The sequence below is a fragment of the Aethalodelphis obliquidens genome, unplaced genomic scaffold (assembly GCF_003676395.1).
Source record: "Aethalodelphis obliquidens isolate GAN/ISIS:26980383/991018 unplaced genomic scaffold, ASM367639v1 scaffold1, whole genome shotgun sequence".
NCBI classification, from domain to species: domain Eukaryota; kingdom Metazoa; phylum Chordata; class Mammalia; order Artiodactyla; family Delphinidae; genus Aethalodelphis; species Aethalodelphis obliquidens.
In genome coordinates, this window is record NW_020837945.1 from 5,535,652 (window position 1) to 5,555,144 (window position 19,493).

At 47.0% G+C, this 19,493-nt stretch overlaps 1 protein-coding gene across 1 annotated transcript in view; it reads right to left on the reverse strand.

Moving 5' to 3' along the window:
• Positions 1–579: 579 nt before the first annotated feature.
• PCP4 (Purkinje cell protein 4) overlaps positions 580–19,493 on the reverse strand; it is a 55,861-nt gene continuing 36,947 nt past the window's right edge. The window contains exon 3 of the mRNA XM_027123769.1: positions 580–984. Within this exon, the coding sequence (XP_026979570.1) occupies positions 857–984 (128 nt within the window). The 3' untranslated portion in view covers positions 580–856. The remainder of the gene's footprint in view (positions 985–19,493) is intronic.

Here is a 19,493-nt window from a genome sequence, read left to right on the forward strand (position 1 = left end):
ACTTCTCCAAATTGCAGGATGTGCTAAATAATCCTAACAGGTGGCAACTCACTCCCTGAGGGGTGTCAGGAGCTGCGGAGGGGGATGGGAGGGCAGGCCAGAGAGCCACCTGGCCCTGGAGCACCCCAGGTACGGAGAGCTGCTGGTGAGCGGCAGACCAGCCCTCAATAGTGGGGGCATCCCCTGCGGAGCTCCGAAATGCAAAATGCGCCTGCTGTGTAAACCTGGGTGACTGCCCCTAAACAGATGCATCGCCCTCCCCCTTCTTGTTCTCCTGGATGAGTCTTAATTCCCCAGGGAACATTCTGACTCTCTAGCACCCCAGGATCCAGGGCTCTAATCCAATCATAAGAAGAAAATTCATCGCCATCGCCAGTCAGAGGTTAGAACTCTCCAAATGAGACAGGCACAGCTGAGAACGCATCTTCCGTTCTCAGCAGGAAAGCTCCTCACAGAGGGCACCCACCGTGTTTCGGCTCTAACCCTTAGAGGGAGAAGAAAATAGACATCTAGCCTTACTTCTAGCAACGGTAATTTCCCAAGTTAATATAAAGGGAGAAGTGGAGGCAGACACTTGAATCATGCATCTCAACTCCATTTTATTACATCAAGGAAAATAATCAGTTGCGAGAGGAATGGTACTGGAGATAAACAGATATCAAGCCGCTCACAATTGCATAGTCTATGCCTTCCTACAAGGGTATAAATATCACGGGTCTCTGTACATGCATTGCGGGACTGCGGTGCACGTGGGTATCATGTGCAGATGATTTCCCTCGAAGGTGTTGTTCTTTTAATTTCTTGACAGGGTGGTTGAAGGTGGTGACTTCAGGCAGACTAGGAAGGGGCTCTCCCGCTAGGACTGGGACCCAGCCTTTTTCTTCTGGAATTTTCTGAACTGAGACTGAATGGCCACTGCTGCGCGTTCTGTCTCTGGTGCATCCATGTCGATGTCGAACTCCTCTTGAACCTTCTTCTGCCCATCTGGAGCAAGAAAAACACAAACATAAGGCAATCACTGAGCTGCAAGCAGGAAGACGGACAGCAGCTCTGGATCAACAAAGCCTCCGGGGCACCATGTGGCACCACCCCCAGCACAAGACCTAGTTTGCAAAATACAAGCTTGTGGAGTGCGTCCTGAACCTCCTCCGGGCTCAGAAGAAGCATCTTCTGGCTGCTTGGCCTCTACGCCTGTGAGGGAGGGACGATGAAACTCAAAGACACAGTCGCAACATCGTAGATGTCTTCTGTGCATGATTTTCTGTTCTTATGGCCCCATTTAACATTAGGGTTAACAGATACACACTACTATGTATAAAATAGATAAACAACAAGGACCTACTGTATAACACAGGGAGCTATACTCAATATCTTGTAATAACCTGTAATGAAAAAGAATCTGAAAAAGAATATATATATATATATATATATATGTTTAACTGAATCTCTTTGCTGTACACTTGAAACTCACACAACACTGTAAATTAACTATATTTCAATTAAAATTTCTTTTTAAATTTTAGCAATGATGTTACTTTCCTCTGGTTTCTCATGTAGATACAATTTAAATAGTGTTACAGATATGGACCCAGAGATACAACCACTGGAGCTAAAAAAGTCACTGAGTTTCTGTGCACACACCCTTCTATTACCAATGAGATTTACTTATTGAATTAGGGCTTTTTTTTTATCATTGTCACAGATGGATGACACCATTCGACCTTCACAATCAAGCTGGACTTTCACAAGTCTTACATTTTGTTCCAACAAGGTAGGCTTTGCATTTTTTGCTAAGGCAGAGGAATGAACTCATTCACGGTTACGATCATTGAAAATAGGATACAAGCCAAAGCGAAGTGATCACCTGTGCTGATTGTCCCTGTGTGATGTGACCTTTCCAGCTAAATGCTGAAAACAAACAGATAAATAAAACCCTCTAATCACTCCTTCGGTCTAGTGAAAGTTAATCATTAGAATCATTAAAGGCTTTATTTATTTTGCTTTTTTTTTTTGGACCAGGGATTAAACCCATGACCCCTGCAGTGGAAGCACAGAGTCTTAACCACTGGACCGCCAGGCAAGTCCCAAAGGCATTATTTTTTAATACAGACACAAGGACCCACCCCAGACTCAGGGCTGCCTCTTTGTATGGCCACAGCAGAAAAGCTCCTGAGAACAAGACCAAGTTAGATAAATCAGCGTCCCTGCAGGTAGGGCCAGACAGCCCTACTTTTTAAAAAAGCCTCTCAGGTGATTCCAAGATGCAGGCAGAGTTGAGATCCAGCTACTTGGCTTCAGATGAAGTAACAAACAAGGTCCTGAGGTTAATTCCAGGAAGAACTGGGGGCAGAACCCACCTCGGCACCTGGACGGAGAGCAACCCTGCCACCCTGGGCTCACACCTGGAGCAGAGGGGCCGGACAGTGTGAAGAGCACGTCTAGCTTGGGGATGGGAAAATCGGGGGCCTTTGAGGCAGGAGAGGAAGTCCAGCCAGGGAGCAGGGACAAGGTTCTATTCCTTGACTTTGTCACCAGGCAGCCTGAGTTCATCACTTAACCTAAATGTGGTCCATCTCTTCAATGCCTGTCTTAGTGCCCTTGGATGAAAGTATTCAGGCAGTGCCCCCAGCATAGAGGGTAGAGGACACTGGGAATATATGCGAGACAGGTTCCTTCTCTCCTGTTTACTCTGTCCTGTTCTCTCTCACACAATCTCTCTCTCTCTCTCTCTCTCTCTCTCTCTCTCTCTCTCTCTCTCTCCCTCCCTCTCATAAATAGCTAGCTAGATAGCTAGGTAGTTAGAAAAGATAGATAGATGATAGACAGATAGGTAGATAGGTAGATAGATAGATAGATAGATAGATAGATAGATAGATAGAATGATAGAATAAGTAGATAGATGAGAGAGAGAGAGAGGGAGAGAGAGAGAGAGAGAGAGAGAGAGATGCATCTGGTTGCGTGACATTTCCCTTGTAGATCCTCGAGCAGGCTCCTCTCAATTTTCCCAGAGACTAAGCAGGTTCTGCCCGGAGCCCTCCAATCCCACCTCCATCTGGGAGGAGAGGATGCTGGCTTTGTAAGCCTTGCCGGACTGATCGGTCCATGACCTAAATCAGCAGAATTGTTTTCCTCTATCCCAGATTGACTGCTGAGGCCCCTAAATGCAGGGATTTTGAGTGCACCAATGTCCAGGGACTATTTGGGCAATCTTTTTTAACCCATGAGAACCCAGATGATATGGAGAATAGTGGGATTGTCTCTTACTGCATCGGGTAGCCATCCACGTTTTACTCCACACTGCAGGGCCCTTTCTTCAGAGACTCTCTAAGGGGCAGGGCCATTAGGAGGGATAGGAGTTTCCTGAACCTCAAGTTCATCCTTTAAAAACGTTTCACTAATGTTATCACATGACCCCGGGACTAAAGTGCAAATATCTAGTGAACCTGAAATGTGATGGCTCCAGCTCACCTGCCCACAGCAGGAAGGAGAAGCAGCAGCTTCTGTACCAAGATTGTCATAAGATGGTTTGGAGACCCAAGCCCCTGTCCTCCCGGAGGAACCCTTGCATCTACTGTACCGTGATTGCAAAGGGGGAAAATGAGCTCTGACTCAACAGAAGATGGGAGATTTCTTTTTCAGATTTAAAATGTTGCTGCAGCCTGAAGCTTTTGAATAGCCTGCTTTATCTTTTCCCTTTTACAATAATGGAAGAAAACAGCAATATTATTTTTTGACACATGATAAATGAAGATACGGAAAATTATGTATATTTAGGGAATGTATAATGAGACAGTAAGGGCGGGTCATAAAAATGAATTTCACAATTATATCTTCAGCCAAAAGTGATTTATCAATTTCTCCCTCGTTTGAAAAGTATTCCAGTGTTTAAAAAAGAAACCACTAATATTTCAGGAATCGTTACTCTCTCTACTTTGTAGAGTCAAGCATGTCTTGGGGAAGGTCTGCCATGGTTACTCCTGCTGAGCCCTCCAGGGACATGCAAAGCAGGAGGGGGACACAGACTGTGGTGGAGAGGGGACAGCTAATTAGAATCGGTGGCACAGTGTTCAATGCAAATGATGTGAGGGCCTGGAGATGGGTCCATGTGGTCCTGGGAGCTAGAAAAGCAGAGCTCTGAGCAGCCCAGACTCTGCAGGAGGGAAGGGATGATGGAGGAGAGCATCTGAGGGACCACTGCCAGTGCCCAGAGCCCCTGGCCCTGCAGAACTCTCAGTCATCAAGCTGCCTGCCAAGGCTCTTCTCCCATGACTTGGGTGATGGTGACCACGGAGGGTGCAGGGTGGCCATACGAAAGCCTCCCTTCCCCGTCACTCCAGGGCAGAGGAGAGATGCCTATCACCAGCAGCAGTTGAGACCCAGAGGTAGGACCTCAGCCATGCCCACTGGGGACAGGAAGGGCCCCAAGAGGGTGTGCTCCCTCCAGGGCCCACCCCATCCCCTCCCCCCACTGCATTGTGGCTCTCCTTGGGGCGATCACTATCTTATTCTACTTCCTGCTCTCCTCCCTAGTTTGTGGTCCATTGTCCCACTACAGCATGAGCTCCGTAAGGGCAGGGACATCACCTGCCTTGTTCCAGTGGCTCAGCCAGGGCTCGGCACATCGTAGGTGTTCCATGAGTAACCAATGATTGCAAGTGAGTCCGTTAATCAATAAGGCAGGCGGCTGTCCAGTGCAGGCCTTTCCTGGAGGACTACACCAAGTCACTCACCCTGGGTGGGAACCGTTTCATTTCCACGTGGCAGGGGGTCCTCAGCCCCTCTTCCACCACATGGCCTCTCGAGGAGGAGACTGGGAGGTGCCACGGCAAAGCCTCCGTGGGGCATTGACCTCAGGTGACATGTGAGGAAGAGGTGAGGTTCCTCTCTCGGATGGAAAATGTGGCCACTTGGAATGATGTCAGGAAGCGTTGTCTAAAGGGTTATAGGGGATGGTCAGGGCCCTGGTGGGAGAAGGGGTGCCCAGGCGTGCAGAGGTGGGCATCTTCCAATATTCCCACTGATGGTGGATTCTCATGCCAGGGAGCCCCGGGTGGGCTAAGCCCCTCCATGCCCAGAGCAGTACCTGCCACCAGCACCATGTCAGAGAATAAACAAAAGGCAGGCCTCACGTCAGGCAGACAGAGCCCTCCAGCCCCCTGGCGGATGGAGCTGACTCCTTCCCAACCCTCAGACCCTCCCGGCCCGGATGAGGCCGCTGGCAGAAGCAGGGCTGTGGGTCAAGGCGAGGTGGATTGGGGGTGTCTCTGCCTGCTCTGTGGCTCTCAGGAAGGTTCCTAGCTTCTCTGAGTCTCAGTTTTCTCATCTCAAAAATGGAGAAGTAAAAATATTTTTTTAAAAGCCTGCTCCGGGAGTTCCCTGGTGGCCTAGTGGTTAGGATTCTGGGCTTCCACTGCCGTGGCCCAGGGTCAGTCCCTGGTCTGGGAGCTGAGATCCCACAAGCCACACAGCACGACCAAAAGAATTTTTAAAAAACCTTTTCAAAAGCCTGCTGCTCCTAGTCACCAGTGTCATGTGCAAATCCAGGCCATGGTGTAAATTGCATGCAGGCCCAGTTGTGACAGGCAGGCCTTGCTACATCAGAGACGGCTGTGGACAGTCATGTGGTTCTCCAGCCCGGCCAGGGCCCTGTATCTGCTCAGTGGTGAGACTTACAGGTGCTTGGGCCCCAACGCGAAGGGGAAGGGATGCTGTCCAGCAGGGCCGGCCATGCAACCTCCAAACACAGCCCGGCAGGGGCGTCAAGGCATCAGGCCCCTCAGGTGGCCTGTGGCATTTGCTGGGCTTGTGTTTGTTGGGACGGTCCCTGCTCAGCAGCACAAAGCACAGGGACTCCTCCACCTAAAGAGGACTCCCAGGTCCCGTGAATAGACACCTGGGAGAGCGCAGAAGAAGGGCGGTGCCAGTGCCTGCCGCTGGGAGGCCCTGAGGGCACCGGTCTCTGCACAGCTTCTCCATCAGAAGGGACAGTAGACCTCGGTGAGCTGTGCAGGGGACCTGAGCCGTCTTCATTTCCAGATCTCCCTGCAGCCACCCCGCTTGTCCTCTGCTGCCGCTCACATCTGCACTGGGTGGGCTGCACCTGACGTTTTTATTCAGGGTCCCGATGCCTGACGTGGACAAAACACATCCCGCTCAGTTCCTGGCGGTGGCTTTTGAGCCTGAGCGCCTTGTAACCTGCCGGGGGCTGAGCAGTCCTTATCACCTGTACCTGTCTGGGGTCCTGGAATTTGATCATTTCTGTATGTCCCTCCACGAAGGAATTCTAAAGCTTACCAGGAGAATGGTCAACAGATTATTTATTCCAATCCCCTGGTGTGATACAAAAAGATAGCAATTGCCAACTCCCCTGGAGAATGAGAGGAAAACCCACTTCCTGACAGTAGAGCTCAGGAGGTGTGAGTAGGACCCCAACTGCCATGTTCTGTGGACCAGGGCCCCCCACAGACCTTCAGGCCCATTGCCTGGAGCATCTGGTCTCAGAGACATGAGGCAGTCTGAGGAGGTGAGGATTAAAACCTATCAGGCGGGGGCTTCCCTGGTGGCGCAGTGGTTGGGAGTCCGCCTGCCGATGCAGGGGACACGGGTTCGTGCCCCAGTCCGGGAAGATCCCACATGCCGCGGAGTGGCTGGGCCCGTGAGCCGTGGCCGCTGAGCCTGTGCGTCCGGAGCCTGTGCTCCGTGACGGGAGAGGCCACAACAGTGAGAGGCCCGTGGACCGCAAAAAAAACAAAAAAAACAAAAAAAAACCTATCAGGCGGGACAGCTGACTGTTTCCACCACAGCATCCGTCTACCTACCCGTTATCCATCTCTCCGTGTCCCCATCTATCTTCTCTCTGAGAACAAAAGGCACAGCTGCAAAAGCGTCCCAAGCAATTAGACTTTCCTCCCTGGGAAGACACTTCATCAAACAACCCAGGCACAACACAGAGCACTGCCGATGGCCCCAGCCTGATGAAAAAATGGTGCTCCCTGGGGCTTGGGATGTCTCGGGATTCAGCGCTGCCATGACCTCCCCACCAGGAAAACATCCAGTCCTATTCAGATTTATACTTTGCACGGCTCTAGGTATTCCTTACACCATTTTCCTGAGATATTGCCTTTTCCTTGCAGAAACTGAGACAGGGAATGGCCCTGCTGGTTTTCATTTTATTATATCATAAGAGAAACGTTGAGGTAGCCCTTCTTAAAGATGTCGTTATGTTAAGAACCAGTCTTCCCTGAGCATTAAATGGATCTTCCTTCCTAGACGTAAGTGGATTTTCTTTTACAGATCATTTGATGGCCAATGGAAAATCGAGAATCATAAATATAAAAGGAAGGAACTGCTACCGGGTAAAGACAATCCCAAATGGATATGACAAGTCTACGATGCTGTCATGAAAATCCATCCAATGGGAGAACGGTTTGATAGACTACAATCCTCTTTGCGTGATAAACACAGAGTGTGAACTGATAAACACAGATCATCCCTACAGCCCATCAAAATTTCTTACTGAGCAGCTGTATTAACCAGTAGGGCTGCCATTATGAAATGCCACAGACTGGGTGCCTTAAACAACAGACTTTTTTTTTTTTTTTTTTTACAGTTCTGGAGCCTGGAAGCCCGAGACCAAGGTGTCAGATGCTGTGGTTTCTCCTGAGGCCTCCCTCCTTGGCTTGTAGACGGCTGCCTTCTTGCCGTGTTCTCACATGGTCTGGGGTCTCTTTCTCTTCTTATAAGGACACCAGTCAGATTGGATTAGGACCCACCCTGATGACCTCATTTTAACTGAATCACCTCTTCAAAGGCACTATATCCAAACACAGTCACCCTTTGAGGGACAATGGCAGTGGGGGGCGGCAGGGGGTCAGGGCTTCAGCATAGGAATTTGGGGGGAGGCACAATTCAGACCTGATCTAACTTTGGGGCTCTCTAGGTTTTAAAGTAACTTTGCATTCTGTGCCTTGTTTGGCTTCTGCAAACGTTTATGAGAGCTGCGGGGGATATCCACAGTCCCCATTTTACAAAGGCTCAGAGACCATAAGGTGCCTCACCCAGGAGCACCCAGTGAGTGCTGGCCATGGGCTGATTCAGAATCCAGGTCTTGTTTTTATTCCCCAGGATGTTGTTCCTTTCAGGGCTTTAGACAGAGGCCAAGATGACAGCCTTCTGTATGGACCAGTTAATGTTGCTTAGGGGGAAAAAGAAATCTTAAATAGTCCAAGTCTAAACACATGGTACCAGCTACCAGTTTGGAAAGTCTGCCCGTTTACTGGGTGGTCCAGGAGAATTTATACCAAATTCTGTCGTTCGACAAATGACCTGGAAGGCCTCGTACGGGCCCATCACTGTTCTAGGCGCTGTGAGAAAACAGAGCGCAAGCACAAAACCCTGCTCTCCTGGGAAAAGAGAAAATAAAAAGGTAAATTCATGGATAAGTATTAGAATTTCAGAAACTTCAAAAATAAAGCAGGGCGCTGAGTGGGAGAGCGAGTGTGCATGCTTTAAGGTGGCCAGGTACGGTCTCTGGGAAGGGGACAGAGTGGAGGGAGGAGGCCTGAACCCAAAGCGAACCTCACACCCACCTGCCCAGATTGGGAGCGGGGGGCAGGGGCCCTTCACCAATGAGAAAACACTTTTTGAAAAATTATTCTTCATCCATGCAGTTACCATCAAAGTGGCAGACTTCAAATAATTAGCATAAATTCTGTAGAAATTAACAGACATGTAGTCATCCAAGGTATAACAGAGCTACTCATGGATCCTGCAACAGCTCAGGATATGATTTTAAAAGTTGGAAATTCAGCATCATTCCAAAATATATCATATTAACCACCACGCTTAATCAAAGGAACTCTCACATTTGCTTACAATGAGGCAAAGTCATTGCCTAAAGATACTGGCAGTAATTCGTGAACCCAGGGGCTTGTGTGCGTGCGCGCGCATACACACACACACACACACACACACAGGTAAAGGCTTTTGTTTACACATTTATAACCCTCCATATTTTAGGATTTATTTTCTAGAAACATATTACCTCCTAAGGCCTAATCCTGTTGATCAGAAATTTGCACATAAGCAGTAAATTGGGATAGAATTGTCCTGAGTAGGAGTTTGCCTTGATTAGGAGGCAAAGCACAGAGCGTACTATAAAAGGACCTAAAGTTTAGCGCGCCATCAAGAAATAACAGGCATTTAACTTAGTATGCCCTGCAAATGGGGTATTTTAATGCCAAATTTCTTAGAATGTCCTACCTTCTTTCAAAGAATAATGTTAACTTGGAAAGAATTAACATCGGTCAGTTGGGTTGCCCTCGATACATGTAAGCTAACTGACACATTGTGTTCGGGCTCCTGGGGACTCTGAGAGCTGGCCACTGACCCTCTCCGGACCAGGGCTACCACCGAGTGGCCCAAGGACAGCCAGCATGGCTTCCTTCGTAAGGATCCAAACCCAGCCCTCCAGGCAGGAAAAGTAAAGGGACAAATAAGAAAAGTAAGAATTGGAATGTTTATCCTTTAAGCCTCAAATTGGGTCAAAATACATCCAGAGAACAAGGCAGCTAATGTTAGGGAAAAGGTCAATTCCTCCTGGGAAAAAAATAATAATAAAAATAAATTGGTATACCTAGTTCATCACGATGTTGACACAGAGAGCCATTTCATGAAACGCCAATAAAAACAAAGACAACACATTCTTTAAAAAGCTGGAAATGAACAGGAAGAGGCCACAGCATCCTCAGCCAGTTGTTCCTGAGTTAAAACAGTGCCTCCCTTGCCGGGCGGGAGCGTGGAATCCCAGCAAGCCAGCTCCGAGCTCCGAGCTCTGGGCGATTTCTCGCTCCTGCCCGCTGGCTCAGGATTTATTGAATGGAGGCTGCTGGTGCGGAGAATTGCAATTTTCCAGTTCTGTGCTAAGCGGCAGAGACTAATGAGCAGGGTCAGGCATTAGCGGCGGCAGGCAAGGGGGTGGCTTTCCACAACTGCAGTGTTCTCTCTCGCATCAAATGAAAACACATTTCCCATTTCTCCTAACTTTGCACTTACCAAGTTAGCACCCTTTTGGTACTTACAGCTTTTTCCAAGAGAGAGAAATTCTCTTTTGTCCTAAAATAGAGGCCTTCTGAAACCCACAGCCTCCACTGTTCCCATCAGGCTTTGGTAATATGAAGCCTCTCTCTCCCATAATCCCATTTCTCTGGCCCCTACCTGGATGTACCTTGCTCAGATGACTACCCAGCTGTGGCATTTAGGTAATCAGATAAGTGCACATCTGTGGGAATCAATGGAAAAGAATAAGCACTGGTGAGACCAAAAATTTCCCCAAACTCATTAAGTCTAGGAAGAGAACCAAAAAACGATATAAATATCGTTGAAAAAAGTTTTTCTATTGGAAAGGCAAAATCGGTTTCCTAGTTGTATTAGTCTGCTAGGGCTGCCTTAACAAACCACCACAGACAGTGCAGCTTACACAGCAGACTTTTATTGGCTCCAGTCCTGGAGGTTGGAAGTCCAAGGTCAAGGTGTGGGCAGGCTTGGCTCCTCTGAGGGCTCTCTCCCTGGCATGTAGACGGCCGTCTTCTCACTGTGTCTTCACACGCTCTTCCCTCTATGTGTACCTGTGTCCTGATTTCTTCTTATAATGACACCAGGCATCTTGGATTAAGGCCCACCCTAATGAGCTCATTTTACCTTCATTACCTCTCTAAAGGCCATATTTCTAAATACAGTCACATTCTGAAGCACTAGGGGTTAGGGTTTCAACAGATGGATTTTAGGACATATAATTCAGCCCATGACACTAGCCAAAATGTCTCCATTTTCTAGGAAAAAAATAAAGGCGATGAGGTATGATAAGAAACGGCTTCGCTAGAGAAGCCTCAAATTCAAGTTCCAACTGACTGAGTGTGGTCAGATTTGCCTTTCTGAGGTTCACATCCTCCCCTGTGTTTGAAATGGGCGTGATCATGAATCAAGGCTTGTTTCTGTCTCAAGACGTTTACAAGAGAGTGTGCACTGGCTGCTTTGTAATGTGTAAAGAGCAATGACAAATTCAGGGTTATCCCCTGGTGGTAATAGATGGGGGCCTACAGGCTGGGTTGCCCAGTACCCTCTCTTTCCACCTTCTCCCTCCACCACAGGTGTCCTGGGAGCAGAATTCTGCCACCCAGGCGAAGGGCCAGCCCAATAGGTGCAGCGTGGCAGGATCTGAGAAGGCAGAAGTGAACCCAGCGGAGGCAACCAAACATAGGAAGAGGCCCCGTCCGGCAGACACAGAGGCAGAGGCATCCACAGTGTTTCGCCAGGGCAGTCGGCAAACATCAAGCATCCTGTGCCCAGTTCCAAGGGCCGGGCAGCAGCAGCAGTAGAAGGGCTTCTGCTGGAAGAACTTGCCGTGTGGTTGAGTGTTTCCGTATGCATTGTTCCTGGCTGTGCACAGCCAGGGCTGGGTTCTCTGCCTCCCAGAAATTCTGCAAGGCACCGATAACCTGTAATAAACCCCTTTCAGCTGAATCTAGCAAGAGTGGATTCTGCTGTCTGTGCCACCATCTCCTTCCTACAGGCACACCTAGCTTATGTGGGGCTGTGGGAGGAGAGGGGAGTTGTGTAAGGAAAGGGTTGACATCAGATAGCAGGCTTTCATTTTATTTACATAGAAAATTCTTTACTATGTGCTGGAGAATAACTTGAATGAAAGTAGGTAAATAAGAACCTGTCGGACACAAGGATCACACTTCAGATGTTTCTTTCCTCTTCGGAGTACGTGGTGAAAATTCCTTCCCAGGAATCAGCAGCTAACTCACTTAACAGCAGACCTCTCAGAAAAGCCCCCGTTTTCCCTCCTTCACACTCTGAAGACTTCAAGCTGATTAGGGGTAAGGGGAATGTGGAGAACTTATGAGTCATCTAACACCTTAGACCTGCCCTCCATGCAAGCCAGCCAGGTATGTAAGTGCTCAAGAAACTCCACTAGTAGAAATGTGTTGTGGCCGAGTTGATTTCTTGCCTCTATTGACCCCCTTTTTCTTAGTTATAAAACCCCTGATTTGGTGCTGGGCACATGGTTACCCAGAATAAGCTTTTTATCCTCCTTACTGTTGGGTGACCTAGGTTCTGATCAATGCAATGTGAGTAGAAAGAAAGAAATCTCATTAAAAGAAAGCTAACCCTTTGCCCTTTTTACTTATTCCTATCTGCTCCCTACTAGCTGGAATGCAGATGAAATGGCTGGTGCTCGGGCAACTATTTTGGACCATAAGCCTTATGCTAAGGATAGCAAAACAGTAATACAGATGCTTGATGTTCCTTGAAATTATCCTGACTGCCCTCGACTACCTACCTCTAGATTCCTTTTGTATGAGAGAGGAATAACCATTTTTGTTTAAGCCGTTGTTATCTTAGGGTTTCAGCTGCTTATAGATAAACCTCATCTACTAACACATATGTCCTTATAAGGGTATAGTTCATTTAAAAGCATTTTGTTTCAAGCTGATAACAAATTCAAATACACATCCCTGTGCATAGTATGGCTTCATTGTCTTCACTTAACTACATGCTTGTTCTTCTGATATATACATCTATCCAATTTCTGATATGGCTGGCCATTTCTTTATAGCACTTAATACTTTAAAAACCTCAGGGGTTTTTGCAGAAATATTGCCTGCATATCCAGTAACCTTTGCCAACCATCACTCGCAGGTTTCCCTGCTTCATCTCTCCTTTTCTCCTCATGGGGCATCAGCTTCTCTCGCCATACCCTTCCCCTTCTAGCTTTTGAAAGTATGTAGCTTTTCAAGTGCTTGAAAATTTAAGAAATGAACATGAGCTAGGTGGAGCTCCTAGGAAGGCATTCTCCCCAACCAGGTTTTGGCCCACTCCTTCCATTCTGCCTCAGGTCCATTTTTTTCTCTTTGTTTCAGAGCTTTGAAATAATTGGAGGGTTTTCCTTTCATTTATGTTACCTGGTTTTACCACTTCAGAAGGGTGGAACCTTCTCAGACTCACTTTTGCCCCAGCGTCTAAACTTCAAAATACCAGCTTTAAAGGATTAAATTCTGAAAATTTCACCAATATAGAGAATTTTCTAAAGTTCCTAAGTTTGAAATGAAAGAAAAGTCAAATGCAACCATAATCACGGGACATGTTCAAGTAGCTTCAAAGCAGCATTAATGCACCTAATTAATAGTAAAAAACCTCCCTTGACCCCATCGAATTTCTAACTCCCCTCACTGCATCATTCTAGAGAATTTGATTTGAAGGGGGAAGGTAGGTATCACCTCACACAAATCAGAATGGCTATTGTCAAAAAATCCACAAACGATAAATGCTGGAGAGGGCTTGAAGAGAAGGGAACCCTTTTGCACTGTTGGTGGGAATGTAAATTGGTACAGCCACTATGGAAAACAGTATGGAGGTTCCTTAAGAAACTAAAAATAGAGCTACCATATGACCCTGCAATCCCACTCCTGGGCACATACCCAGAGAAAAACATGGTCCAAAAGGATACATGCACCCCAGTGTTCATTGCAGTGCCGTAAACAGTAGTCAAGACATGGAAGCAATCTAAATGTCCATCGACAGAAGAATGGATAAAGAAGATGTGGTGCATATATACAATGGAATATTACTCAGCCATAAAAAAGAATGAAATAATGCCATCTGCAGCAACATGGATGGACCTAGAAGTTGTCATACTGACTGAAGTAAGTCAGACAGAGAAAAAGAAACATAGTATGATATCACTTATATGCAGAATCTAAAAAAGAAAAATTGATACAAATGAACTTATTCACAAAACAGAAACAGAATCATGGACTTAGAGAAGGAACTTATGGTTATCAGGGGATAATGGTGGGGAGAAGGGATAGTTAAAGGAGTTTGGAATTGACGTACACACTGCTATATTTAATATAGATAACCAACAAGGACCTACTTTAGAGCACAGGGAACTCTGCTCAGTATTCTGTAATAACCTAAATGAGAAAAGAATTTGAAAAGGAATAGATACATGGGTATGTATAACTGAATCACTTTGCTGTACACCTGAAACTGACACAACATTGTTAACCAACTATACTCCAATATAAAATAAAAAGTGGAAAAAAAAAGGGTGGGGGGAAGGTAGGTGCTAAGGCAGATGGAATGCATTCCAGAACTCTGAGCCGGAGGAGAAAAGCTGATGAGGACAAAGGCCAGACAAGCCTTAGGGTTCTCATGAAATTAGCCAAGCTTTGTGAATGACGTGGAAAGCAAACAGCATTGTGGGTTGGAAAATCATCACATGGACGCCAGAGAGGGACCAAAGCTGTTTTCAGACTCTGGACCCGGGGTTCTCTTTTCCTCCCCTTTGCTCTCTGCAGCAGGCACTGACAGATTAGAGAGGCCTTTCTCCAGCAGCGTCACAGGTGCTTCTGCATCCTTCCTGGACCCCCCCACCCCCGCCAGCCACTGAGCAAGGTGGTGCGCTCTCTCCCCTGACACATACTGCTCCAGCTCTTCAGACCTGCGCCTTTAATCCAGGCGGACAGGTGTTTTCCTTGGCAGATTTGCAGGGATTACAAGATTTCTTAGACGCACAAGACTATTGGGCAGATGTGTCCATCGTGTATATAGAATTTGACTTCGGAAGCAAAGCTTTGAAAGCAGGTCTGGGAAGCATAGCCAGAGCTCGGTACCTACCAGGTCCAGCTGCAGCCAGACGGATCAATCCCCATTACAGCTCAACAGCTTAAACCCGAGGCTGCCATCAGCATTGATTTCCCCATCTGGTGATGCACCTTGTGCTTCACAAATGTCCTGAGACAGGGACGGGCTCTGCATCGCGGTGCGAGCCTCTGTTCACAAATGCGTCTTTACATGTCAACAGAGATGCACATTCAGCTCCAGGAACTGCCGGCCCGTGGGTTTAGACTCAACACATTCTGGTCTCTTGATCCCACAGTGTCAGTCTTCCTTCCGCACCCCATTTTGTAGGTTTCAGGCAAAAACACATCACTTCTGTTTGCTTTTTTAAAGTGACACTATCTTAAGAGCCCATGACCAAGTGCTTGCTGATTTGTTGGAAAGAGCTTTTAGGATGTGAGCCATTTTAAGCTTTGGGCTTCGTTATTCTACTTACCGGGAAGATGGGTTCACATATATGTAAAAAGAGAATAAAATCAAACACCCAAGGAAGAATAAAGTGATGTGATTTCTGGGCGAGGTACCTCAATCACACAGAGCGTCTCAGATTCGGGAGGAATAGCTCACAGTAGAGTTTGGGTTTTAGTTTTAAGCATTATTTAATAATAATGTTCTGACGAGGAATCCCAAGAAGAAATGAATAAGACGTGCTTTCCCAGGTAAGTGGAAATGTGCTAAAGCCCCAGAGTCCTCTATTGGTTCAGGTGAAGAACACCTGGGAAGAATCCAGATGTGGGCTGTGCTCGGTCCCACGAGCCCTGCTTAACCAGGGCTTTATGTGACCCTGTGACAGGAAAGCAAGGCCTTGAACTTTGTACAAAGACCATCTGGCCCCTCCCCCGCCATCCAGAAGTCCTTACAGACCAAAAATAAAGCAGAATATTTTTCTTACAAGAATTCCAAAAAGAAAACAATTTCCAGTGTCAGGCAACATAATCAAAACAGTATTTAATTTTGAAATAAATTTTTAATAACACATAATTTTTCAAAGGACCAGCATGAAAATATTGTCCCTTGAAGCATTCTAATTATCAACGGAGGTAGTAGAAGCATTCCTGTCTAGATTAAAAATGGAAGCAGTGAAAAAATATCCATTTTTGGTGGCAGCAGCTCAAGGGAGCATTAAGTAGAGGCTGATGACAAGAAACTGATGAGAGAAACCAATTTAGATAGAATGCTAGGGGGAGAAAAAGTCTAACAGTCTAACAGTCTAATGCTGGGGGGAGAGAAAGTCTAACCATCTGCTCGAGAACAATGTGCTCCCAGAGCCATAGCATCTGTCCTTTCACTAAAGTCATTTTAAGCTGAACTGAAAACCTACACAGCAGGGACTTCTATTCTGCCAGCTGTGAATGGCCAGGGCAACCTAGAGGCTGCTTCCAGCCCAGATACGGAATTGGCAAGATTTTTGTTCTGTTTTGTTCACCTCTGAGGTGTGTGAACAGAAAAAGACTGAAAGACTGAACATCTTATCTGCAGCTCGCTCACAATGCCTTCAAAGACCCTACGCTAGCCTTCCCTACGCTAGCCTTCCCTACACTAATCTAGCTCATGATTTCAAAATCATAGTGCCGTTCCTGCACGCCTTGTTGTCATGTAAGATGTCAATGGGCTGGATTGATAGAAAATGCAAGTGAGACATTTTCCAGAAGTAGCTGCAACTCAATATTCAATTGCCATGGGGCTGGGGAGGGTACACCGCTGACAACCTCACATACCATTCCAATGATGCAGGGCAAATGGTGGCATTGCTTGGCCCACAGGGGAAATGGTTATAAAGTTTCAAAAGAAAATTGCAATACCTTCTGGCTGCAAAATCACAGTAACAATTTAATTTCAGGGGTCAAGGGAGCACTGACAGCAGCCTCTTTATGCGCACAGGTGTGCCCATTTTCGCCCTAGGAGGCCACCCACCTCTTTGTGTCCCTTTCATGCATGGACTCTTGTCGTCTACACCTGTCCTCGCCTGGAGGCCGGTCCCCAGCCGGGCAGCCTCGTTGTCAACCTGAATGAACACCACAGAAACATCCACGGAAATAAGCCACGTTCGGAAATGCAGTTTGTCCAGACAAAAGCCCGTATTTTTCCATTTTAACCTATTTTGTTGAGATAGTTAACGTTAGTTATCACATGTCCACAGCCAGTGACAATCTGATTCAGATTCTGTCCACTGTACTTTCTTTCCCCTCTACTGCTTCCACCAAGAAATAGCATCTCATTTCTTCTTTGGACTCACTGGCAACATTCCCTCGATGTGTACAGAAAAGAGACAGAATCAGAATGTAGCCAAATGAGACAAGAGTCCAAAGAGAACATCGTCCCACAAAGAGGACATGGGGACCAAAAAAGTGAAATGCTTCACTGTGAATGAGCCGCCAGCAAATGGCCAAACCATAGAATGGCAGAGGGATCAGAGACTCTGGGGATTCACCCTTCCCCCACCCGCTTCACGAGAAAACTGAGACACAGAAGGGGTGTTCAGGCCAGACCACGCCGCCGAGCAGGTTCAAAAGCTCTGCGATCAGGGGAATGGCTAAAAAGTAAAGAACCTTAAAAGCAATCGACTGAAAGGGGAAAAGCCCTGCAGAGGAGGCAGATGTGGTGTCAGCTCTTCCATGGATAGACCCAGCAAAAATTTGATGCTAAACATTTCTCTATTCCTTTTGAAATTCCTAGGAAACAATTACTGAGCGTGACTACCTGGGAGGAACATTTAGAGCAGCCAGAAAATGCACTGTCATCTACAACAGGCATCGCCATGGGCTGTGTCTGATGACCCAGCTCATCTTTAAAGCTCACTATAAAAACAAGGTCTTTATGGGCTGGTGAGAAATTGAATTTTGGTGAGCGCACATCAATTCAAACTGCCAAGAGGTTCATGTTTGCCTTGAAATTCTGAAACCCCGAAACCCCGAAGCCCCGAAGCCTAAGGAAGGCCAGAGACAAGAAGCCTCATCTCACTGTGATGAGCACGATTAGTGATCACTGTGCTGTGGGAAATGGGCCCTGCCATGTAGGATGCTTGGCTCTGTGAGCTGATTGTGATTGGACGAGTCTAAAGGGAGAGTGACTTCCCTCGCATCAGCACCAAAGCCACGAAAGCATCCCTCTGACATCCGAGGAGATTTTGCTTTCTAAATGAATGACAGAGTGCAGTTCAATTTTTCAATTATCTTCAGGGTCTGGGACGGGGGGGAAGGGTAGAGAGAAAAGAATGTGCTTTGGAAAGACTGAAGAAGCCACTTGCCAAGCATAGAAATAGAGCGAACTTCCATTTCGCATAATCGTAAGTTCCTGGAAGGAGTGTTCTCATAAATACTGTGAGGAAGGCCACCTCGTCATCTGCCCATTTCCCATCCTTCCCCTGCGGCCCCCCAGGTCTGGCTCTGTCGAATCAATACATATTTCAGTTGATCATTGGTCGACTCAATTCTAGATCCCAACAGGAAGAAGGAAAGTGGCAGCTGGAACAGGACAGCTGTAGCAAGAACCCAAAAGCATCCCAGAGGGTTGATAAGAAGCATTTATTCTTTAGTTTGCTTTTTGAGAGAAAGGGGGTAATCTTCAAGAAAAATATAACTTTTTAATGTCTTATTAAATTAAATCTAGAAATATGCAAGTAATTGGTCTTCTCACTCATAAGTGGCAATTTCTGTAAATAATAATAATAAATATTCCTTCACCTTAATGCTGGAAAAAGTGAAGTCTATAAATAATTATCTTTTAAATTCAATGATCCCACAGTCTTGCTTCTTCCCTCTTGAAGTTTCAAAGTCTGGCTTATATTAAAGGGGCTCAAATCCTCATTTCTTTGGGGAATATCTTCACCATTGTGCCCGAAAGAACAATCTCCCTGGTTGTGTGGGGAAGGGGAGGGATGAAGATTTGGGTTCTGGTTTGTACTTAATTAAAAGAAAGAGATGGTCATTTCTCATATTCTTTTAAGCAGCTGATCTCACAGTCACAAGTTTGAAGTTTAATTCAAAGTTCTGGGACCCAGGAATCCAAGAGGGACCAAAATGAAAGCAAATCTGCTCTTTGATGCCTCCCCAGGACAGGGAAGGCAAAGGTTAGCATCTCTAATCTGCAGCGCTGGCTGGGAGAGCACGGTGCCGTCCATCCCAGATCAATACTCCTGCCCCAGGCCAGACGGAAGTTTGTCCAGGTCTCCCGGGGGACACCTGGAGTCCTGGCAGCCCCCCTTCTCCCACCTTTCTGGTGGCCAGGGCGGCTGGCTGAGTTACCCACTGACACAGTAGATCCCACATGCACACTGAAAGCAGTTTTTCTGGAAACTGGTGTGGCTTCCAGCCCCAGTTCACTGGAGGGGGCCTGGACATGCCCCATCCCTATTTGGGCCCTGGTGGCCCCAAACCCCAGGAGGCTGTAAGCTGCTGTCCTCTCCCTACTGTCCCAATAACCCTGACTTCAGGGGGGAACCAGGCCTGCTCTGCCCCCCACCCCCTTTTCTGGCTGGCCTCTCCATAAGGTTTCTCTTGAGACTGGACTGAGATACGTCCAGCCTCACCCCCGTCCTGGCTGCATTCCCGGTAGGCACCCCCCATCTCTGGCCACCTCCCTTGACCCTTGAATGACACCTGAGTTGAGCTGGGAGGCTAAAACTGACTGTGTGAACACACATTAACCTTTACAGGGACAGCCTAATTGCTCTAAGAATGTCAAAAATGTCATCTTTCCCAAAAGGTCTGACAGTTTTCCTTCTTTTAGAATTATTAAGCCAACCAACAACACCGCAGTTAAAATAAAAGGATGATATTGATGGACTGCTTTTCTTTTCTTTCCTT